We start from the raw sequence: 26,086 nt of genomic DNA on the forward strand, positions 1-26,086 counted from the left end.
AAATTCTCTCTCTCTCTTTAAAAAAAGAAAGAGTATTTCAATTTTTTTCTACATCACCCTTGTTCAGACATCTGTCATAACAGGATACCTACTTTTCAATGCCCTCTTCATAGAAAGATGCTGCCAATGAAGAAAGCCACTGCTGAACACCATCTTTTGTGTTGTTCCAAAATCATGCTTCAAGTTCAAGAACAAGTGGTAGACAGAGGATGAGAGATTGGGGCTGTACGGCAAGTGATCAATCTGTTCCCAACCAAATTGCTGAATAAGGTTTTGAGTGACACCAGCAGAACAAGAATTTGTTTTATCATGAATCAACACAACGTCTTGACTGACATTCCATGCCCTTTTGCTGAGAGCCGAGATTTACCTAATGTTTCACGGTATCGTACCGCATTGAGTGCAGAATGCCCTGCCTGCCCCAGAACACAATGCATGATTTTTTGTGCTGACAATGCTGTTTTGAATTTTTGTTTCTTGAAGGATTGTGCGTGCACCCACTCCAACAACTGTTGTTACGATTTTGGAATGACATGGCAAAACCAAGTTTCATCACTGGTCCCAATTCAGTTTAAGAACTCATCCCCCTCATCACTATATCACATATGGAATGTCAAAGCCCTGTCTTGTCACTTCATTTTGTGGACATCCATATGCATTTTCAGAACCCAAATGGAACACGAATTGCAAAAATTTAAATTATTTGTGACAATCTCAGGCACAACAGATATTGAAACTTGTGGAAAGTCATCACAAACTATTCTTATTGTGAACCCTCTGTTATCATTTTTTTTTCATTCATTTTCTCAACCAAACCATCACTGACAACAGAAGGCTGCCCACTCCATGCTTCGTCATGAACATTGGTTCATCCACCATTGAACTGTCTCGCCCACCTCCTCGTCATCCCATTAGTCATTGCATTTTCACCACAACTCTCTAAAAAGTTGACAAATCTCACCTGGCTTAACCTTCTTTGTGTTCAAAGACTGTATTACAGGTTGCACTTCACAGTCAATGAGCTCAGAGATTGTCCATAACATTTTGAAAGATCACTATCAAATGTACACACAGCACAAAAGAGCTTTAAAGGCATCAGTGGAAAGACAATGAAACAGAAATATGAGTGTGAATGTGTGGAACTGTGACACCATTGCTGCAGTGGCAGTACAATAAAACGGTACTTACTTTTCAGAGGCACCTCGTAGAAGAGGTGATACAACTCACTAGTTTGCAGAATGCTATACAGCTAGATGCTGGACATACTCCTTTGTGGGAGATATTTACATGAGATGAAGTGGAAACCCTTAATGCATCTGCCATCCTCTCTCACTGTTGCACCATACGGAAACCTAATGTTTTACCATGTGCCTCCATTTGTTGGTCTACAGTGTCCTTGATCACACGACTTCAGCACATCGACACTGAACCCTACCATTCCCAAATTCCAGCACTTAACAGATGTAAGGGTGCTTGCGTGGTTCCTCCTCAGGATAACTCAACCTGAATCCCACTGAGCACTTCTCAGACACCAGGACATGAAGTATACATCTTTGATTTTTCTGTCCAGTCTTCGTGAATTGTGGGGGTGATGGTAGTGTGTTTGTGGATCAGGATGACTCTGCAACACTTTCAGTTTCTTACGAAATATATACCGAAGACACCTGTCACAGTCAGCACGGCAAAAAGTGGTGCTCCCCACTACTAAGAAAGATATTTTTAATTCAATTGCTCATGAGTACATTGCACAAATCAACAAAGAAAGCTGATAGTCTATCCAACTAGTCTGTCTTGACTACTGCAGTGTTTTACATAGCATAGCTCTATTGGATGTAGTATAGCGTTGCCTTTCTGGCCTGTAAATTAGTTTGCAAAGGCAATGAGAAAGAAGGTACCTTACAGTTAACTTGGGATTTTGGACCACAAAACATCCTGGCATTTTTTCCCACTAAACATTACCTTTTGTGCTAATTCGATAAATGTAATAAAAATACAAACAAGCCTGTTAATACAAACAGTATATTTAAGCCGTGTAAATTATTTTTGGAAGCACAAATTTACTAAGTAAGCAGTAAAATGACTGTGATGCCAACCCAAATTTCAAAACGAAATTTGAAGGAGAATCATTCAACAACAACAAATGACTTTACATTTCAAGAAATAGGGTGTTGCAAAACTGGTATTATAAACATTAACCTCCATCAGTTTTTGCGGATTCAATACTGAAGCTAAGCTAAATAAGACTAATACATAATATAATTATGAATTACATTGCACGTGCAATCCGTCTTCTTTCCTTTGAGATCATTAACGACCCCCTGACAGGTGTCAAAACAGGTACAGCCATTGTCAAATGCACGTCCAGATGCTAAGTCACCTAAAGAGACTTTGTTGGTCGAACCTGCAAAACATGGGTGATAGAAAAAACCACTGACTGCTTCAGCTATGGATTACTTATGCTACACATAAATAAAGCAGTGAAAACTCCTAAGATCACAGTATTCACTTCAAATCACATAACTATCAGTTTTGTTTATATTCCTTAATAAAGTTATATGTATGCATTTTTGTAAACAATGTCATTGCAGAAAAAACAACATATAACCAAACACAAACTTTACAAACTTTGAAATTTGCTTACCGGAAGACAGCATGCGTTTGCAACTCTGAAAGAGTCCTGTAGCATCAGATCGAGATCGCTGATGTGTCTTCTTAGCAACTGATAATGGAAGAGGAAGTGGCGGAGGAGGTGGAGGAGGAACTGTAGTAGGCTGGTCTGGTTTATGCTGTTGATGACCTCGAGGGCGTAATTCATCTGAGAGAATATGATTACGCAACTTTGTTCCATGGGACTTTTTCTTCGATGGTAAATGAGCATCTGAACTGTATGCATCAAGGAGCCAGGCACACTTCAGAGAAAAGTCAGCAGACTTTCTACACCTATTGATCAGAAACACATCATTACATAAGATGCAATTTTTATGTACAGATCTCAGTACATGGTGAAACATGCAATTAAAATTTACCTGTGTATAAGGTACGGATGTATTACTTCAGCAACATCATGCATCTGTATGTACATGCTAACCAACTGTGGCAAGTAAAAATCTACTTCATTGTCTGGAAAACTGAATATTTTGTTCCCTGCATGAGAAATAAAAATGTTAATTAGACATACAATTTAGAAAACGTGTGTACACTTGTACTATTTCAACATTCACAATCTGCACGGCATCCCTCTGTACCGTGTATTCATGTTTCTTCCCATTCCGTCCACATCCGCATGTGGAGTGCGGGAAGAGTGAGAATTCAAATACCTCTGCACATGTGGTAATTATTCTTATCTTGTCTTTGAGGTCCCAATGGGAGCAACATGTAGAAGGCAGTAATATAGTCCTAGATTCCTCACTGTTTGTAATCTTCCAACAGAATTTATTTTCAAGCATCTGCCTATCCAGATTTTTGAACATTTCTGTGACACTCTCTTGTGGGTAATATTCAAACACGTTAAACTAAACTCAATGCGCAAATTAAATTCCTTGATTTGACAATCATCTGAAGTACATTTCTCACACTGGAAAGTCACACTGAAACATAGCAAACTGGAGTTACTCCATCTGCTATTATTCTACTTCTCTTAAATAACTATTTTTTTTCTTATAATTCAACTGTGTTCTACTAAAAAACAAGTGAACTATATGTTGCATATATACAAAACTGTCAATACTTTTGCGATTTGAGTTCTTCAGCTTATTTAATTTCTAAGTTTGCCTTTATACTTTAGTTGGCCTAATTTTTCTGCATTGGATAGTGCATTTGGTTATCTAATTAAGCACACACACACACACACACACACACACACACACACACACACACACACACACGTGCGGACGCGCAAACGCAACTCACACACGACTGCGGTCTCTGGGTGAGAGTCTTTTTGTTGTGCCTATCTGTGACTCAGTACCTTCGCTATGTGGTGAGTAGCAACTTTCCTTCTCATAATATTGTTACATTCCAGCCTGGATTTTCCATAGTTTGATTTTTACTTGAAAACAGAGAATTCACCGCGAAGGCATATAGTGTATTAAACAACTAGTACCTTCAACTTTAATACTTTCCTAACCAGTTGTCATTAGTTAAATCAGTTTACTGATGGAACCAACAGATCACCAACACTACTGATTATTAACCTTGCAGTTTTGTAAAGTAATACGTAATTATCCAAGTCACAAAATGTCATTGCACTAGTCTCTATATGCTTCACTTCACCCAAAAATCTTTAGTCTGGGCTTGGCAATCATTTAGCATTACCACGTAGTAAATCATGTCATATTTTGTTAATTCCTTTGTGTGAGTCAATGTACAACTATTACATGGGGAACACCAAAGTTACAGAATCCATAGCTGCAATTGTTCTGTTAACATATCCATGACAGTCCGCGTCAACTCACAATTAACATATACTACATGAAAGTTCACACTCAGAATCCAGTACATTAACATTTCTTCGTCAAAGAGTGCATAATGTCAATCCTATGTTCTATATGTTGTGATCCACTATGAAAACTGTTGTTGTTGTTGTGGTCTTCAGTCCTGAGACTGGTTTGATGCAGCTCTCCATGCTACTCTATCCTGTGCAAGCTTTTTCATCTCCCAGTACCTACTGCAACCTACATCCTTCTGAATCTGCTTAGTGTATTCATCTCTTGGTCTCCCTCTACAATTTTTACCCTCCACGCTGCCCTCCAAGACTAAATTGGTGATCCCTTGATGCCTCAGAACATGTCCTACCAACCGATCCCTTCTTCTGGTCAAGTTGTGCCACAAACTTCTCTTCTCCCCAATCCTATTCAATACTTCCTCATTAGTTATGTGATCTACCCATCTAATCTTCAGCATTCTTCTGTAGCACCACATTTCGAAAGCTTCTATTCTCTTCTTGTCCAAACTATTTATCGTCCATGTTTCACTTCCATACATGGCTACACTCCATACGAATACTTTCAGAAGTGACTTCCTGACACTTAAATCAATACTGGATGTTAACAAATTTCTCTTCTTCAGAAACGCTTTCCTTGCCATTGCCAGTCTACATTTTATATCCTCTCTACTTCGACCATCATCAGTTATTTTGCTCCCCAAATAGCAAAACTCCTTTACTACTTTAAGTGCCTCATTTCCTAATCTAATTCCCTCAGCATCACCCGATTTAATTTGACTACATTCCATTATCCTTGTTTTGCTTTTGTTGATGTTCATCTTATATCCTCCTTTCAAGACACTGTCCATTCCATTCAACTGCTCTTCCAAGTCCTTTGCAGTCTCTGACAGAATTACAATGTCATCAGCGAACCTCAAAGTTTTTATTTCTTCTCCATGAATTTTAATACCTACTCCGAATTTTTCTTTTGTTTCCTTTACTGCTTGCTCAATATACAGATTGAACAACATCGGGGAGAGGCTACAACCCTGTCTTACTCCCTTCCCAACCACTGCTTCCCTTTCATGTCCCTCGACTCTTATAACTGCCATCTGGTTTCTGTACAAATTGTAAATAGCCTTTCGCTCCCTGTATTTTACCCCTGCCACCTTTAGAATTTGAAAGAGAGTATTCCAGTCAACATTGTCAAAAGCTTTCTCTAAGTCTACAAATGCTAGAAACGTAGGTTTGCCTTTCCTTAATCTTTCTTCTAAGATAAGTCGTAAGGTCAGTATTGCCTCACGTGTTCCAGTGTTTCTACGGAATCCAGACTGATCTTCCCCGAGGTTGGCTTCTACTAGTTTTTCCATTCGTCTGTAAAGAATTCGTGTTAGTATTTTGCAGCTGTGACTTATTAAGCTGATATTTCGGTAATTTTCACATCTGTCAACACCTGCTTTCTTTGGGATTGGAATTATTATATTCTTCTTTAAGTCTGAGGGTATTTCGCCTGTTTCATACATCTTGCTCACCAGATGGTAGAGTTTTGTCAGGACTGGCTCTCCTAAGGCCGTCAGTAGTTCCAATGGAATATTGTCTACTCCGGGGCCTTGTTTCGACTCAGGTCTTTCAGTGCTCTGTCAAACTCTTCACGCAGTATCGTATCTCCCATTTCATCTTCATCTACATCCTCTTCCATTTCCATAATATTGTCCTCAAGTACATCGCCCTTGTATAGACCCTCTATATACTCCTTCCACCTTTCTGCTTTCCCTTCTTTGCTTAGAACTGGGTTTCCATCTGAGCTCTTGATATTCATAAAAGTCGTTCTCTTATCTCCAAAGGTCTCTTTAATTTTCCTGTAGGCGGTATCTATCTTACCCCTAGTGAGATAGGCCTCTACATCCTTACATTTGTCCTCTAGCCATCCCCGCTTAGCCATTTTGCACTTCCTGTTGATCTCATTTTTGAGACGTTTGTATTCCTTTTTGCCTGTTTCACTTACTGCATTTTTATATTTTCTCCTTTCATCAATTAAATTCAATATTTCTTCTGTTACCCAAGGATTTCTACTAGCCCTCGTCTTTTTACCTACTTGATCCTCTGCTGCCTTCACTACTTCATCCCTCAAAGCTACCCATTCTTCTTCTACTGTATTTATTTCCCCCATTCCTGTCAATTGCTCCATTATGCTCTCCCTGAATCTCTGTACAACCTCTGGTTCTTTTAGTTTATCCAGGTCCCATCTCCTTAAATTCCCACCTTTTTGCAGTTTCTTCAGTTTTAATCTACAGGTCATAACCAATAGATTGTGGTCAGAGTCCACATCTGCCCCTGGAAATGTCTTACAATTTAAAACCTGGTTCCTAAATCTCTGTCTTACCATTATATAATCTATCTGATACCTTTTAGTATCTCCAGGGTTCTTCCATGTATACAACCTTCTTTCATGATTCTTAAACCAAGTGTTAGTTATGATTATGTTGTGCTCTGTGCAAAATTCTACCAGGCGGCTTCCTCTTTCATTTCTGTCCCCCAATCCATATTCACCCACTATGTTTCCTTCTCTCCCTTTTCCTACACTCGAATTCCAGTCACCCATGACTATTAAATTTTTGTCTCCCTTCACAATCTGAATAATTTCTTTTATTTCATCATACATTTCTTCAATTTCTTCGTCATCTGCAGAGCTAGTTGGCATATAAACTTGTACTACTGTAGTAGGTGTGGGCTTCGTATCTATCTTGGCCACAATAATGCGTTCACTATGCTGTTTGTAGTAGCTTACCCGCATTCCTATTTTCCTATTCATTATTAAACCTACTCCTGCATTACCCCTATTTGATTTTGTGTTTATAACCCTGTAGTCACCTGACGAGAAGTCTTGTTCCTCCTGCCACCGAACTTCACTAATTCCCACTATATCTAACTTCAACCTATCCATTTCCCTTTTTAAATTTTCTAACCTACCTGCCCGATTAAGGGATCTGACATTCGACGCTCCGATCCGTAGAACGCCAGTTTTCTTTCTCCTGATAATGACTTCCTCTTGAGTAGTCCCCGCCCGGAGATCCGAATGGGGGACTATTTTACCTCCGGAATACTTTACCCAAGAGGACGCCATCATTATTTAACCATACAGTAAAGCTGCATGCCCTCGGGAAAAATTACGGCTGTAGTTTCCCCTTGCTTTCAGCCGTTCGCAGTACCAGCACAGCAAGGCCGTTTTGGTTATTGTTACAAGGCCAGGTCAGTCAATCATCCAGACTGTTGCCCTTGCAACTACTGAAAAGGCTGCTGCCCCTCTTCAGGAACCACACGTTTGTCTGGCCTCTCAACAGATACCCCTCCGTTGTGGTTGCACCTACGGTACGGCTATCTGTATCGCTGAGGCACGCAAGCCTCCCCACCAACGGCAAGGTCCGTGGTTCATGGGGAGAACTGTACGTATAAAAAATGCAGTAAATGAAGCTGGCAAAAAGGAATACAAACGTCTCAAAAATGAGAGCAACAGGAAGTGCAAAATGGCTAAGCAAGGATGGTTGGAGGACAATTTAAGGATGTAGAGACATATATCACTAGGGTTAAGATAGATACTGCCTACAGGAAAATTAAAGGGACCTTTGGAGAAAAGAGAACCACTTGTATGAATATCAAGAGCTCAGATGGAAAACCAGTTCCAAGCAAAGAAGGGAAAGCAGAAAGATGGAAGGAGTGTGTAGATAGTCTACAAAAGGGTTATGTATTTGAGGACAATATATGGAAATGGAAGAGGACGTAGGTGAAAATGAAATGTGAGATATGATACTGTGTGAAGAATTTGACAGAAATTGAAAGACCTAAGTCGAAACAAGTCCCCAGAATAGACAACATTCCATTAGAACTACTGATAGTCTTGGGAGAGCCAGCCCTGACAAAACTCACCATCTGGTGAGCAAGACATCCGAAACAGGCAAAATACCCTCAGATTTCAAGAATAATATAATAATTCCAATCCCTCAGAAAGTAGGTGTTGACAGGTGTGAAAATTACCAAACTATCAGTTTAATAAGTCAAAGCTGCAAAATACTGATATGAATTCTTTACAGATGAATGGAAAAACTGGTAGATGCCGACCTTAGGAAAGATCAATTCAGATTCCATAGAAATACTGGAACACTTGAGGCAATGCTGACACTATGACTTATCTTACAAGATATGTTGAGGAAAGGCAAACCTATGTTTCTAGCATTAGTAGACTTGGAGAAAGCTTTTGACAATGTTGACTGGAATACTCTCTTTCAAATTCTGAAGGTGGCAAGGGTAAAATACAGGGTGCGAAAGGCTATTTACAATTTGTACAGAAAGCAGATGGCAGTTAAAGTCAAGGGGCGTGAAAGGGAAGCAGTGGTTGGGAAGGGAGTGAGACAGGGTTGTAGTCTCTTCCCAATGTTATTCAATCTGTATATTGAACAAGAAGTAAAAGAAACGAAAGAAAAATTTGGAGTAGGAATTAAAATCCATGGAGGAGAAATAAGAACTCTGATGTTTGCCGATGATATTGTAATTCTGTCAGAGACAGCAAAGGACCTGGAAGAGCAGTTGAACGGAATGGACAGTGTCTTGAAAGGAAGCTATAAGTTGAACATCAACAAAAGCAAAAAGAGGATAATGGAATGTAGTCTAATGACATGGGTTGATGCTGGGCGAATTAGATTAGGAAAAGAGACACTTAAAGTAGTAGATAAGTTTTGTTATTTGGGGAGCAAAATAACTCATGACAGTCGAAGTAGGAAGGATTAAGATGTAGACTGGCAATGACAAGGAAAGCGTTTCTGAAGAAGAGAAATTTGTTAGCATCAAGTATAGATTTACGTGTCAGGAAATCATTTCTGAAAGTATTTGTATGGAGTGTAGCCATGTATGGATGTGAAACGTGGACAATAAATAGTTTAGACAAGAAGACAATAGATGCTTTTGAAATGTGGTGCTACAGAAAAATACTGAAGATTAAATGGGTAGATCACACTAACGAGGAGGTACTGAGTAGGATTAGGGAGAAGAGGAATTTGTGGCACAATTTGTCTAGTAGAAGGGATCGGTTGGTAGACATGTTCTGAAGCACCAAGGGATCACCAATTTGTATCTGTTTGATTTTTTGCAACTAAGAAAGTTTAACAGGTCTGCTATGTTTATAGTTTCTCATTTGGTTTAAATAAATAAAATCATGTAACTGCAAGAGTTCATTACGTTTTTATGCTGCCTCTACCAAATTTTGATCTGTAAGTTCTGTTTAGCAGTTCTGTAGACTACACAAAATGATATTTGCAAATAATAATAACAATACAGGATGTCCCACTCAAACCTCCCTGATTTCAAGGACCCAGGAGAGAAAAACTACAGTAGATACGACAATGAAAAATGCACCACATTGTAGAGCATCTCAAGAATTTATATTTCTGCATCATAAGTGCCAAGTATCATCACCAGAGTGCAGCACGGTCGCATGAAGTGAAAATGGAGACTCCCAAGCAGCGCGCGCAAGCAGTGGTGCGGTTTGCAGAAACAAATCCACCAATTACTGTGCAAAGAAATTATCGTCATGTGTATGAATGTGATCCACCTGAAGTGAAAACAATTAATGAATGTATAGGAAGTTTCTGGCAACATGAAGTTTTCTGAAACATTCTGGCTGTGCACGTTATGGAGTTTCATAAGAGACAGTGGAGGACATCAGACAAACGTTTCTCAGAAGCCCACGTAAGTCAGTTCGTCAAGCATCTAGGCAACTTGATGTACCTTGATCAACACTGCATTGTGTAGTTCACCAGCGTCTTCCTATGTGTGCTTACAAAGTGCAAATTCTGCAACATCTGATGCCGAACGACAAACCACGCCGAAAACAATATGCTGTGGATATGCTGCAGCGTATTGATATGGATGCCAGCTTCCCGGAAAGATGTTTATTCTCACGTGAGGCAACCTTACATCTATCAGGAAGGGTTAATATAGGCATCATGTTTGGATTGGGGTTCTCAAAAGCCGCTTGTTGACATTGAACATGTTCGTGATAGCCCTAAATTAAACATCTGGTGCAGGCTAATGCACGACAGGGTTGTTGGACCATTCTTCTTTGTCGAACAAACAGTGAATGGGTCAGTGTATCTGGACATGTTGGAGCAGTTTGTACCCTCATATACAAGACTTGCAACCCAACATCATTTTTCAACAAGATGGAGCTCCACTGCATTGGTCAATGGCCGTTCGCAAGGTCCTGGATACGAAATTTCCCAATCGTTGGATCGGATGCAGAGGATCCATTGCCTGGCCACCATGTTCACCTGACATTATGCTGCTCGATTTCTTCATGTGGGGATTTGTGAAGGACCGCGTCTATGCGACCAAAGTGGACGAAATTCGTACGTTGCAACATCACATCACTAATGATGATTGCAACAATAACAGAGGAAATGATACAAAGAACTTGGCAAGAAATTGAATATAGACTCTATATTCTTCATGCTACAATTGCCTGTCACCACCTCCATGTTGGTTTTTCCCAGATTCGACAGAGTGTGAGACCTTATTGTTTCAATTAAATCCTTCAGTAGCCAGACTTTTTCAAAAATCGTGAGGTGAGGGGAGGATTTTGAAAGACAGCAAAATGATTAAAGATATGATTGCACAGGTGTAAAGTACAGCAGTAACCATGGAAATTATGTTTCACGATTTTTGTTATGTGTCCTACTGTTTTGGTGACGTGCACTCAGAAAGATAACAACTGCGTTTTCTTTGGGAGGGTTCCCAACACTTCAACAGTCTAATGGGAACATACAAAAAAATGTGTTTAACTGTCCTGCCATGATTATTTCATTCTGTTGCAATTTACCAAACTTTTCAATATTTGCTGCAGTAGTATGAAAAGTGTTTCTCAAAAAGAGAAATCTGTTATTGCCAAATAGAAATTTTAAGATCAGAATGTTTATTATGGAAGTATTTGTTTGCACTGTAGCATTACATGGAAGCGAAACTTGGGTGTTGAACCGTACAGACAAGAAGAGAATAGAAGCTTTCGAAATGCAGCGCTACAGAAGAATTCTGAAGATTAGGCGGGTATACCAGATAACTAATGAAGTACCAAATCAATGCAGTGAATCAAATCAGAAGGGAAAGAAATTTGTAACACAACTTGAATAATAGAAAGGATATGTTTTTAAGGACATATCACGGGGCATTAAGGTAGGGTCACTTCAGTAATGGCTGGTAAAACTTCTAGAGGGAGCTCGAACCTTGACTACAGTAAGCACGTTCAAGCGGATGTAGGGTGCACTTGTAGACACAGGATAGATCAGCACTGAGAGCATCATCGGTTGGGCTAAAAGCCACAACAACATGGGAACAAAATTAATTTTCCTCCGACGTACTTCTCATTACATAAACTTTGTCGATTCCTTGCCTTGGTGCGCCCCTGGTAATCATAGGGGGGGGGGGGGGGGGGGTTGTAGGGGATAGGGGATGATGAGATTACAAGTTTAAAAGATAACACTGGTGATACATAAGCTATTTTCCACATAACAGCACACAACTTTGATCACTGCATTTTGCATTTCATGTTAACATCTGCAAGGGGCCAGTTAGATGAGTGAAACGACTTCTCACATTCTGACAAACCCATTGTGATTGCCTTCATTGTTAATGTCTATTGCCGTTTCAGTCACGGTTTGGGTGTCACGATAAATTGGTTCCACCCTGAGCAGAATGCTTACTGTGTTGTCCTTTCTAATACAAAATCTGAAGAGAGGTTTACTATCTTATCATTGTTGTGTATTTCTGATCTAAAAATTTCTGCTGCAATTGAAAAGAAACAGAACTGTATCAATCAAGAAGAGACTACTCACTGTACAATTTGACAATACTGACTCAGCTATCACATATTGGTGCCGGAAATACTCTCACATTTTTAAAACTATAAATTTCTTCATCGAGAGCTGGCTAACTGCCACCGACATTATTACTTACTCTTTCTCATTTCTTACATAACATTAATGCTGCGACTTAAGAAATCATGACGAAGAAAAAAGATGATCTGTTTCCTCGCCAGGACCAAGAACTTATGAATATAAAACATACAGCCAAAGGCTGTTATTACCGAGGGGCACAAGAGCTTAGTTTTTACTGCAATGAGCAAAGTATGAGCAACTGTTTAGCAGCGGCTGACGCACTACTGACGGTTGTTTGCTCAAACACATTGGACCGCTTGAGCTTGTGGATAGAAATTCACATGACAAGTTAGTTCTCACTGCAAAGGCCATCTACCTTATTTTTTTCCACTGGCTATTTTTAACCAATTGCTCTAAACACGTCATCAAATACTACAGTACATAGAATTCCAGAGCCTTTCATCAAGAGCTGGGTAGTTGGCGTCAAGGATCACCAGTACTATGATAGCAGACAACTGGAAGATTACATATATACAAAGCCCTAACAGCATTGATGCACAACTGTGCTTATTTCGAGTAAGCAAGGTGGCACAGTGGTTAGCACAATGGGCTCGCATTTGGGAGGACTACAGCTCAAATTTGCAACTGGCCATCCAGAATTGGGTTTTCCACGATTTTTCCAAATCACTGCCTTCCTTCCTTCATACTCATTTCACCATCTTCTGCGACTTTATGCTACATGCACCTTTGGCAATGTGGCTTATTTCACGTGTAATGACCTCACAGAATTCTGTCATTGTCTGTGGTCTATTCTTGTACACTTGGCCTATCAGACACCCACAAAAAACTTGGGGGGGGGGGGGTGATGATCAGGGGTCCACAATTATTGATTTATTATTATCATGTCACCAAAGAAACGGGTTACAAGTTTTACGGAAGCATTAGGCATGTTACACGTTGCTCCATCTATTTGGGAATAATCTTCCGTAAGTTTGATGTCAAACAACTGCTCCACAAATGTACCGAAGATGCCCATATAAACTTCAGTGTCTACAGTCATATCAAAGAAAATAGGGCCAAAAATCCTGGAAGCCGACACCGCACACCACACTCTAACCTTTTCATCATGCAGTGGTGTTTTGTGGATGATATGTGGGACCGGCTCAGTATCTACTGTTTTGTGCGTTGATGTAATCTGACAGACGGAACCATGCCTCATCTATGCACCAACTTAAGGAGACAATGTCTAGATGCTGAATAAGAAACCCTTGAAACCATCAACACCATACTTTTCTCATGATCTGTTCCTTGCAATTGTGCAGTCTGTATTGTCGCAATGCCAATTTCTTCTCAGTCCTTTAAACATGCCACATGGAATACCTGTCTCCTGGCTCAATCAATGCAATGATTTCCTTGAAGAGTTCTCCATGCATCTCAAAACAGGGGTTAAACGAAGCGTCCGATTCCACCCGTTGGCTTTGACCCATGACGTAAGGCTGTAATGGTGTGTGACGTCATGACGGCGCAGAATTTAGTTTGTGAGAGTTGCGTGTTTGTAGGTGTCGTTATGATATGATTGGTGGTGCTCTCTGGTGCTGTGTGTATGTGTTGTGTGTTAGGTGATGTTTTTGGTTTAGTTTGCGTGTTTATAGGTGGCGTATTGTTGTGGTTGGTGATTTTCTCTGGCGGTGTGTTTATGATTAGCGTGTTATGTGGTGTATGGGGTTCATTTACGTGGTAGCATTGCACGTATGTGGTATCAGTGGCGACTGTGCTTTCAGAGGAATATTTTTCAGTGAGTTAATGATTTTGGTTTTCTTATGTTGATGTTATTGTAGTTTCTTTTCTGTTCGTCATGTGTGAATTTTGGTAAATCGCTTTGTTTATGTCTTTCGTACGTGTGGATATGACTCACAAGGTCAACAGTTTTCGGTTGTCAGCGATGATGGGGGACAGTGTGTTGTCTTTAATAAATTTTCTTCAGCTGTTCAGCCTGTTGGCTGAAGTCGTGAAGTGTTCAGTGTATCGTGAAAAAATGAGGCTAACTAAAGTTCCGGCGTCTCGGACCAGGGACGGACAGATATATGTGGAGATGTCTTAAGGATAACAGGTCAAAGGAAGTGTTTGATTCCAATTTTGTTGTTTTGTTGCGCTTTTTGAGGTAGTGGTGATTGTGGACGTGGTTGTAGTTTTGGGTTTCATGATTTGGTATCAGTAGTGTTTGATTCCAGTGGATATTGTTTTTAGTTGATTTTGGGAAGATTGTGGTCATTTTATTTTATCGTTTTTGTCATTTGGTTTAGTGGCGTGTGTTTATTTTTAGTTTGTCCCCACCCAAAAACCCGCAATTTCCCTCACCTGTCCCATTAGTTTCATTATATTTTTGGAGGAATATGTATTTGATGGTTTTTCCATTTATTTGTGTGTTTATTGTCATGTTTACGTTATGACGTCATAGTTGCAATATGGGAGTAGTAGTGAATGGTCATTTGCGCCATATTGGTGACGCCATTGGTCAAAGCAGATGGGTCGATTCCGTTAACCCCAAAACAGTACCGATAAAACTGTGTACTCAATTATGGTCTATGTTTACACAGCCACTGTTTAGTACACCAGTTGTCCTTGTCTCCAGCTTCCTTAGAATTGATAAAATTGTTGCCTTTGTTGGAATACTGCGCATATTGAATCCTCTTTGGAAAGCCCATTGTCTTGTAATCAATGAGCTTGTCTTCCAAAGTGTGGACTAGATGCTTCTGCCAGCTAGAGCCTGCAAACAAATTGCCAATTTGCTTTTTACTGTCACAGACTTCAAATATTGCGACCGACGAGCCTGCAAACGAACTGACACGAGCTGACCAAATGAGGCATTATTCCTGACAAAAGGACATTACGCGCAAAAACAACAATTGACTTGCCAACAACAGGCAATACTTCTGATTCTACCAGAGGTACTGAGCTCTTTAAAATAACTTTCTAATTTTTATGAGCTTTCAGAGAGAAATTATGATCCAATGAAATAGTTAAGGTTTATGCAGCCCTGTACAACACATCAGGTTTATCAAAGGAAAATCTACACAATAGCTTTTTCATACCATCACAATCACTGAAAGTTGCTCCACTCTTGCGTATTCTGACAGATGATTCTAGCTACAATGAACAGTGCTGGAAAGTCAAACAACACTGGCCAAGCTTCGCATACACTTATATAAGAAAGCAGGATTTCTCAACATAGTCAATAATGACATCCCTGATAAGATGAAAAGCTATGAAGATTTCATCAATCAATCATTCAGTTCAGCTTACGGAATTTCCTTGTGTGCATTATGGAAAGGTAGCTGACCAGTAAGTTTGACTTATTAACTGATGGTATCCAAAAAATTAATGAAATTATGTAATAGTAAGTTTGCAAACTTTCCATACTTAAGCATCTGACATTTAGTGCTCTCACAATATTTTCCATTGCCCTTCTCAAGACTTCTGTTAACACAGAAGTGTTATCCACATGTATACCAACTGAGAATACAACTGCAGAATAATATTTAAATTCTTTGAGCAAATTTAGGAGTGATGAATTTAATTAAGATAAGAACAACAACTCAAATGCAGCAAACAAGAGAAGGAAGCACTAATCTTCCCAAATCTGCTACAGTTAAAAATCAATCAAACTCAAGTTCACGGACCACACTTTCTTGTATGCTCTACTTTCTCCTCAGCTCCCCACAAAGAAATCTGCAATCTTAAAAGCAGAGATGCCTTGTTTTTAATGCCATAAAAGGGCAGTCGTGCATTTATTCTCATAAACCACACACATTCATAAGCAGTACTTCTGGTTTTAGTTAAAAGAAGAGGGCTTAAATTATTGCTCAACAGCACCACACAACGTCATCTACAATGGATCCATTTGAGTTGCACAATTAATAATTGAGCTAATAGGCAATAAATATTCATATAAATGACAATAAGAAGTGAGATGGATACTTCCAGAGATATTATCAGTGAACCTATTCATACTTATACAATATATTTAATAATAAAACTAATGCAACCCACAAATTGCCTGTGGTTCATGTTGTTCAATTATTTTATTGATAAAGCAATAGGAAAGGTACACGAGGATTGTGGCAGAGATGAAAAATGGTTGACTTGGGTTCCTTGGGAGTTTGTGGAGAAAGTGTGGTTCATCTATAAAGGAGAAGAATGCATGTAGGAAACCAGTGAGACTTATTCTGGAGTACTGCTCGAGTATTTGGGATTTGCACCAGGTCAGATTAAAGTAAGACATTGAAGCAATTCAGAGGCGGATCACTAGATTTATTACTGCTAGACTCAAGCAACACACAAGTATTGCAGAGATGCTGCAGAAACGCAAATGTGAATCCCTGGAGGGAAAGCAACATTATTTTCAAGGATCACTATTGAGAAAATTTAGAGAACCGCCATTTCTGCTGACTGCAGAACGAGTCTAATGTCGCCACCATAGAATTCATGTAATGACTACAATGGTAGGATACGAGAAATTAGGGCTCATACGGAAATATATAAACAGACATTTTTCTCTTGCTCTGTTCGTGAGTGGAACAGGAAAGGAAATGACAAGTAGAGGGATAAGGTACCTTTCCACACACCGTACAGGGTCTTGCAGAGTATGTGTGTAGATGCAGATAGAGGAGGTAGTACCATACAAATAAAAAGTAGTAGTAGTAGTAGTAGTAGTAGTAGCAGCAGCGGTAATAGTAGTAGTTATTATGCTTGGGTCTTTAAGAGTAACATCTGACTGCACATTCAGTTCATCCATTCATAAATTGTGTTAAGTAAATCACTTGGTGAAGGATAACCCTCATGGATGCAGGACAAGTTAAGATATACATTAACGGACAGAAACACCAACTACAGGCAACAACTGTAAAGTATACTAACAATAAATTATGAATAGTGATGATCTCCATGTACTAATAATTATAGGAAGTATTTCTACATTACTTTATAGATGTGAATATGATAGAGGGAAACATTCCACGTGGGAAAAATATATCCAAAAACAAAGATGATGTGACTTACCCAACGAAAGCGCTGGCAGGTCGATAGACACACAAACAAACACAAACACACACACAAAATTCAAGCTTTCGCAACCAACGGTTGCTTCATCAGGAAAGAGGAAAGGAGAGGGAAAGACGAAAGAATGTGGGTCTTAAGGGAGAGGGTAAGGAGTCATTCCAATCTCGGGAGCGGAAAGACTTACCTTAGGGGGAAAAAAGGATGGGTATACACTCGCACACACTCACATATCCATCTGCACATACACAGACACAAGCAGACAGTTGTAAAGGCCTTTACAAATGTCTGCTTGTGTCTGTGTATGTGCGGGTGGATATGTGTGTGTGTGTGTGTGTGTGTGCGCGCGACTGTATACTGTATACCTGTCCTTTTTTCCCCCTAAGATAAGTCTTTCTGCTCTCGGGATTGGAATGACTCCTTACCCTCTCCCTTAAAACCCACATCCTTTCGTCTTTCCCTCTCCTTCCCTCTTTCCTGATGAAGCAACCGTTGGTTGCGAAAGCTTGAATTTTGTGTGTGTGTTTGTGTGTGTGTCTGTCGACCTACCAGCGCTTTCGTTGGGTAAGTCACGTCATCTTTGTTTTTAGATATATTTACTTTATAGATGTATGTATAAGTAAGAAAAATTAGCTACTTTGGAAAAATGACTTCTTCCCTTCCTTATACTATTCAGCTGTGTTTTTTTTTTACGCAGTACTTCAAACCAAGTATTTAGAGAGACGTATTTTACACAAGCATTATAGTTACAGGGAATTTATGTCCCTGCATCCACAGTCTGAAGAACTATAAGAGCAGCTGGTAAGGAACTCAAAGTTTGCTTTTGAATCTCCAGGGATCAGCAGTTTCCTGCCTCATGTCCGCCATTAACTTGTTACAGGCTTGAGCACCTAAAACTAGATTACGGATGGCCTACAAAAAATTGGTTTTTACATCCAGCTCTGTAGTTGCAAATTTTACATTGATTTTTACATCCAGCTTTATAGTCTGAAATTCTACAGTTCAGCCTAAATTCATTCTTTTCACTAACTGGAAATGCCATTACACTGTAAATGCGTTGACACACACACACACACACACACACACACACACACACACACAGAGACAGACAGACAGACAGACACACACACACACACAAACTTAAAATCAGCTAAAACTCACCCAAGTAACTCTGTACTCCAGGTTCTTTTGATTTGAAGAGATATGTGATTGCCATGGACATATCAAACAGTTTGCTTTCAAATAACCTTAATAAGAAATCTTTTGCACCGCTGCCTTGTGAAAGTTCCCTGGCAGTCTTCTCAGTCTCAGAAGGTTCTGTATTAGCACCACCACAACACAGTGTCAATGAAGACTGCGACGAGGGGGGTGGGGCAGCCTGCACAACAGACACTGGGGGAGAAGATTCACTGTCACTCAGTTGCGGCACATCTTCCGGTTCTTGGACAACATGATCCTGGCCAGAGCCTGACTCAAGGCTCTCGTGGCTGCGGCTTATACTGTGTACACTGGATTCCCTCGTCGTGTCACTGCTACCGCCACCACAAAGAATGCCGGAATCGTCGGAGCCCAAGCTGGCAATCTCTTCACGATCTCGACCGGTAACTGGGCTGGCCCTTACTGCAACTCCTGCAACGGGTACGTCGGGAGGCACAGCTGATTTGGGCAGCCTCCCGTCGGACGGTTCACATTCGGGACTAGGCGTTACATCGACTTCAGGAATCCTCTGTAATGCAGAGTCAAGACTCCTATTGCGGTGATGCATTGTCAGTGTAGTAGCTGCTGTCACCTGTGATATAGGTGGAAGTAGAATGCCCATTGACCTGTAAAAAAAAGTTAACACATGCTGTTTGAAGCACAAGTTCACGTTCTTTTTCAAGTACAAAGATAATGTTGCCTTTACTTCTCAAATTATTTACATCCCATCAGGACTTTCTACTGTCATCCATAGTACAATAAGATGAATTTTTAAACTTCCTTTGATTTTACCTGCATTTCCAAAGTTAACTGAAATATAACTGATAAGAATAAATAATACAGTCCACTTTAGAATAGCTATCTTTTGTAGAAAGTTGTATCAGATGGGTGAGAAATAATACTTCGGAGCCAAAACCTTTCACAAGGCCTACCATTGAATAGTCACAATATATTAACTACTGGTGTATATACAATATGCAAACAAACTCTAATCTAAAGAGTTGTGTCAGTTCTTCACATCACTGCCACATTATGTGTACTAACACCTAGCAATATATTTGAGGCTGTAAGTTTGTATATACTTAAATTACACAAAGTGTTCAGATAACAGAAGATTTTATTGAATAATGTTACACTGAGATTTAATTCTTTCATGTGCTGTTGTCATATTGAAACAACTTTAAAACTGCAAGTCTACCAGCAAAAGGGAGCACCACTGCCAGCAAGCATGTGGTATAGCAACACAATCACATACTCTGCCATATGAATAACTACAGAGGAATGAAGGGTACTTTTTACAACATCAATTAAGCAGCACAATATGAATATTTATTCACTGATTTGCTGTACTACTATTGGGTATTGTGTCTATCTTCAGTGGAATACTGATAGAAGAGAGACACTGAAATTGAAATCCAAAACACCAAAAAAAAGAAAGAAAAGGAAAAGGTAAGATTGTCATAATTATACAATACTTACAATAAAATCGTGCACATCCATAAGGAAAAGCAATTGGGGAGTAACTTCTTCCTACCTCTCTACTCCCTCAAAATGAAAATGATTAAAAGCTTACAACAATTTGCTTTGTTTACATTCTACTGAAAATAAGATTAGAAAGCTCAATTTAGTTTTTGCAACTTCTGTAGCCACAAATTGGTATGCCTGATTAAAAAATCACTTTATGTTGTGCAAAAGTGAATTTGATTTTTCAGTATAAAACAGTTTGGGTTAACTGAACCTACCAATATCAGATGTCGGCTTCACACTGTAACTGTGCGGCACCATGCTTGTGGAAACAAAGAGAACTGAACACTGATATTTCTTGTGTGTCTGTATTAGCTGCTGGAGTGTAGATTGTGTGACAAAGTGGGTAATGTAGTGCAAGGTCTAGTTAGGTTGAAAGATGACAATTTTATTGTGAGATGGCAAAGTGCTATTGAACGCTTCAGTTAATTCAGTAATTTTCAGACTCCGAACACGAACTTCCTTACATAAAATGATTAATGATGTCATCTTCATAATATCACAACGTGCTGTGCATTTTCAAAACATGTAGCAAGAAATGAATGGAAAATAATTTTATTAAAAAATTCTCACAGTCAAGGAAAGGATTTTACTCAACAGTGAGATCTACTCACATGCTGGATACTGCATGAATTCATACCTTAAGTCAATGATACATCCAAGTCAATCATATAGCTTTAACAGGCGTCAGCTTTGCAAACATGAATTATTTTGCTCTCAGATACCCCCTCCCCCCTCTCTCCCACTCCTCCTTTACAATAACAAGATTTTTAATATCCACATAACTGAGATAGCAATGTCATCTAATAGTACAATTTTCTATTTCTTTTTCTTGTAAAAGATTAGGCAACTGTTTTCATCTTTTGAATACTGGACAAGTACGTAACTAAAAACACCACCACACTTGTTTCTAAAAGGATTGTGTGTTCAAGAAACAAAACAGAATGTGAAAGGTTGGGTGTACTATTAACAATCATGTCTCTGTTTTCTTTAACCCTAAATATCACAGTCAAAATAAAAATAAAATCCTACCGGAAATCCAAGCTGAGATTACGCTGATGATTGCTGAGTCGTGGTCGCACCTGAAGGCCAGGATTTGCACGGCCGTGGACTGCGGGGGGTACATTGCCAGTACCCAGCTTCTGCCGCTTTGTCACAGCTAGTGACGGCGGCTGCTTGCCCGCAGCTACTCCACTCATCATACAGCCAACGCCAGAATAGTCATCTGCCGTCCATGGCTGACCTGTTGTAAAAGCAATAAGACTAAGATAGTGTTTCTATATTAAAATCGGCCTTATTAGATGTAAATTTCAACATTATTAACGAAGAAATATAATTTTTTTTAGTAAAAACTTACACTAGAACATAAGCAAGTGAGTAACCTGCTAGAAATTGCAATTGAAGAACGGTAGTTCATTTGTGGTTAAGGTAAATGAAATAGCCTACATAAATGCAACATGTAATTCAGCTGCCAACTGTGGAAGTCTCATGTAGTGGAAAGCAACTGCCAGACACAAACTATATTGGAAAATTTAACTGATGAATAGCTTTACGGAAATGCCGGAGAAACGTTTCTTCTGTGATTGTATAACAAGAATCTACTGTGGCTGGTGTGTAGTTAATGAACCCCTTATACTTCAGTTGTTGCCATCTAGTAGGTATGTGGACTGCAGATGAGCATGCAAGCATTTTATAAAAACATTTTCAATAATAAGCTAGACTATGAAGACTGTACTAAATAAAATGCCAACAGACAGATGTTACATCCACATACAGAGAAATAAATAAAAAAACAGCATTAAAAAGAAGCACTAAGTTCAAAATATTATTTACAACATCCAATAATCTGTTTAGCCTGCCAAAATTAAAGAACTGAGTGCATTCAGAACTGAGTGCTAGTCACCTATTTTATAAGTAATACAGAAATCACATAGGCCTAACTGAAAAATGAATTTGTACATAAGTCTAATAACACACATCAACCGCATACACCACTGCAATAAAACAAATTATATACCTGAAAAAGTAGCCTCCCACTCCTTTAATACTTTCCATCAAGTGCTAGCGAAATAAGCCACTGTTTAAAACCAATCAAGGTGCTACATGAATACAGCACTTACTGCTTTCATAATTTAATCTACAGCAAACGTTTGATATTATAGCCAAACATGCAAGACTTCTGTAGATTCAAGACAACTGAATTTAATCTTTTGACAGCTGAGGTGCTAATTTTAGCACAATTAAGACTCAAACAATTAACATAATAAAGAAAACTGCTCTTCCGTAAACATAAACAAAGGTCTTGTAAATTTTGTGATGATGTAGGCCTACTAGAATAATAATTATCCTAAGTTTCAACGATTGCTCACAGTAATGAATAATTTTCACACAAAAACTATAAAACGTCTTAATAAACAAGGAACGAGAACAATATTCTAAAAATACACGCTAAATACGTAAATTTGATACTCAAAGCGCGTGACTTAAAGAGAAAATGTTGTCATTAACTAATCTACTCTTATTGATGATTTCGTTTTAGACAAGTAGGCTATGCACTGAAAATTAAAAAAAAAAAAAAAAAAAAAAAAACTGTAAGGTTTTTAAAGGACTTGGCATAATTATCTACAAAAACGATCATGAGGTAACGTCAAGTGATAAATTTCTCTTTTTGTGCCGTCAGGTGTAAAATTATTTACAATTTGCGTTCGCGGGCGAATGACTTCTGGAGTCTATGACTAACGACGGATTCATTAACGCACAGCAGATTTACCGTTGTAAGGTACTAATGTTAAGCATTTTGTGTTGAGATTTTACACTACTTATAACAATAAATTCTAAATTAAAAACATGTACATGTAGATGTACGCTAATCCCGCATGCCGTGCGACTGACATTTAGGGTGTGACCAAGTGACAACTGAGGACGCATACCGATTCTATTAAAATCTGCGAACAGAATTTGATTACAAATGTTACATACATTACACAACACACATGAAAACATCAGCACAACACGAATAATAAATATTTCCCCGTCACTTCCGTGTTTTGAAGCAGTTTATGCAGCAGCTTGTACAACCGCCCAACAAAAACACACACATTCTTTCGATATTCAGCTGCGAAACGCATCAAACGAAATGTAAAGAACAACCTGCCCTTGTAAAAATAAGTAAATAAATATAAAGCAACTCACCAAAATCAACCCACTTCGATGGACCAACTGGTTTCTCGTATTATTCGTAACAACTTTCTGCCACGACAGCCATATTAGATTAGTACCGACTGGCAGTGGGGCCAACCTTTGAATACCCTCCGTCTTATTAAATAACAGTCAGAGAACAGAATGAGTTATACGCGTTGAATATTATTATACTACTCCAAACTTTTAAGCTGTACATTTTATTCCCGTCACCTACAGAAATTTCACCGATTGCCTAATAAAATTGAGCTACTTTAACACATCGCATTCGATTTAAGTTGGTACACAACAAAAATGTTTGGGTGGGGAAGGTCACAAAGTACAGCTGCACTTAACTGAGCTCAATTCGTAAGGCCGCTCCTGGTGGCACGGGGATGAGGAATTGCTGGAAGGGTGGAGCGACGGGGGTCGTTTCAGGGTGGCGCTTAAATATTTTGATTTAGTTCAGTCTGGTGTACTGTCGGTGTGCGTTCGCAATGCATCGTAAGACTTCTGCTCAACACCGGTCAAAAATTGAACTGAAAGAATTGTCTCGAAAACTGTTAAACATTTTCCTTCAACATTTATCAACTGTAGCGCTCCTTATTCTAAAGAAACCGCTTTCTGTCACTTACATATACCAATCCCTGGGCGTTCGTTTCCGCTCGTGGTTAATTCTTGTCACGAAGCAGTAATGCTTATGTTGCTGTATGCACATGTGTGCAGAAAGGTCAGTGATCTCTACAAAGGGACACTCAGGTTTCATGACTCACTGTTCAATATAGTAGTACAAAAGATTCCAGATAAGAACAATACTGCTCGAGCAGTCCACGGGTATACTGCCGGTTCATAGTGTCCAACGGGCACAATATTTCGGCGATCAGACATGTCGCCATCGTCAGCGCACCTGACGATGGCGACATGTCTGATCGCCGGAATATTGTGCTCGTTGGACACTATGAACCGGCAGTACACCCGTGGACTGTTCAAGCAACAAATACACCGGGAAAAACTGAAGAATCACAGGAACAATACTGCTTACAATAAACTAAAAATAACTCCACACAATAGGACGAACATTGTTACTGCAGCGCTTTTAATAATGAGGCATCTGAAGCATACAAATTTCCTGTGAAAATCTCCGAGCAGAAAAACGAAATCCCAAGACGTCCTGGGAAAACGCACGAATACTAGGTTGGACCATGACAGAGTTACAGAATAACAGAGTATAGAAGTATATTTTACAACATATCTATGAATTTTTTATTCGGACTACTTCAAAAGTCTACGTTAAGCTTTCGTAATAAACAATTTAATACGTTAATATTATCTTGGCCTGTGGTTTATGTGCTCAAATGGCAAATGAGGCGCCTTCCACCTTTTACTTCACTCACAGGGGAGGGAAAGCAGAAATTGACACAGCAGGCAAAAGTAACTGTAACTAACATGTTATTTATGAAAAAAGTATGGCATGTACTTTTTCAAATTTGTACATAACGTAAGGACTTATTCTTCAAAACTGTATATTGTTTAAGAAAAATCCATCGAAATTGTCATTATATAAAACCCAAAGCCTGTCTGGAAACTATATGTTACTATTGCAGGAAGAAAAAGGGCACTTAATTTATACAGGGTTTATTTAAATATCTGCTGCGGAAATGGTCACAACAAGATGCTTTTCGGGGAATCAAGTCTAGTGCTTTTTCTTGAGGATAGGGCATGGGGCTCTTCTTGACAGAAGTCGATTACGAGATCAACAGTAAATGTGTGTAGCTGTATAGATGAAATATTTAGCGGCGATACTATGAAGCGATATTCGAAATGGGAGTATGAGACGTACATGTGAATTCACATGAAAGACTTAACATGTGATGAGAGGATTCTGCTAATATGTGATGCAAAGGACTCCGCATGCACGACTGCAGTGCGCTCGGCTCATATCGTGCAGGCATGTTATCGGACATCGAATTCCGGGACGGGCTGCCAGAATCTTACAGGGTCAGTACGACCCACACGGACGTCGAATAGAGACGCTTAGGGAACTTAAATTCTAAGCTTTGGAAGAAACTGTGTTGGGTAAATTTAGAGAACCAACATTCGTGGAAGAGTGCGACTATTGTCTCCATTGTACGCCGGCAAGCAAAACGTATTGATGAAAGCACACACACAAAAAAAGTTTTGCATCACTTCGGTTCCGAGAGTTCCGGAACCTTACAGAAAATGGGAATAGAGATCAACATAAACATCATTTACGCCCTTTTTATTGGTCATGAAACCCACACATTGCATGTTGTACCACTATACAACGAGACCTTCAGAGGTGGTGATCCAGACTGTTGTACACACCGGTACCTATAATACCTAGCAGCACGTTCTCTTGCATTGATGCATGCCTGTGTTCGTCGTGGCATACTATCCACAAGTTCATTAAGGCACTGTTGGTCCAGATTATCCCACTCCTCAATGGCGATTCGGCGTAGATCCCTCAGAGTGGTTGGTGGGTAACGCCGTCCATAAACAGCCCTTTTCAACCTATTCCAGGCATGTTCGTTAGGGTTCAAGTCTGGAGAACATGCTGGCCAATGCTGAGCGGTCCATTCTGCATGTTGTTGGGCCCATCTGTACCGCGCTGCATGGTGTCGTGGTTGCAAAGACGCACCACGCCATGGACGTCGGGAGTGAAGTTGCGCATTATGCAGCCTATTGCGCACTGTTTGAGTCGTAACACGACGTCCTGTGGCTGCACGAAAAGCATTATTCAATATGGTGGCGTTGCTGTCAGGGTTCCTCC

At 39.5% G+C, this 26,086-nt stretch overlaps 1 protein-coding gene across 2 annotated transcripts in view; it reads right to left on the bottom strand.

Annotated features, from left to right (window-relative positions):
• LOC124775127 (phosphatidylinositol 4-kinase beta) overlaps positions 1-26,086 on the bottom strand; it is a 284,386-nt gene that overhangs the window by 19,677 nt on the left and 238,623 nt on the right. The window contains exons 1-6 of one of the 2 annotated variants that reach the window (XM_047249967.1): positions 23,311-23,411; positions 21,151-21,361; positions 18,559-19,220; positions 3,027-3,144; positions 2,642-2,940; positions 2,271-2,401 (exon numbers count right to left, since the gene is read on the bottom strand). In XM_047249967.1, the coding sequence (XP_047105923.1) occupies positions 2,271-2,401; positions 2,642-2,940; positions 3,027-3,144; positions 18,559-19,220; positions 21,151-21,320 (1,380 nt within the window). In that variant the 5' untranslated portion in view covers positions 21,321-21,361; positions 23,311-23,411. Of the gene's footprint in view, positions 1-2,270; positions 2,402-2,641; positions 2,941-3,026; positions 3,145-18,558; positions 19,221-21,150; positions 21,362-23,310; positions 23,412-26,086 lie in introns of those variants that run through there. The other variant, XM_047249966.1, reaches the window with a different exon arrangement.

This window comes from Schistocerca piceifrons, chromosome 2 (assembly GCF_021461385.2).
Source record: "Schistocerca piceifrons isolate TAMUIC-IGC-003096 chromosome 2, iqSchPice1.1, whole genome shotgun sequence".
NCBI lineage: Eukaryota > Metazoa > Arthropoda > Insecta > Orthoptera > Acrididae > Schistocerca > Schistocerca piceifrons.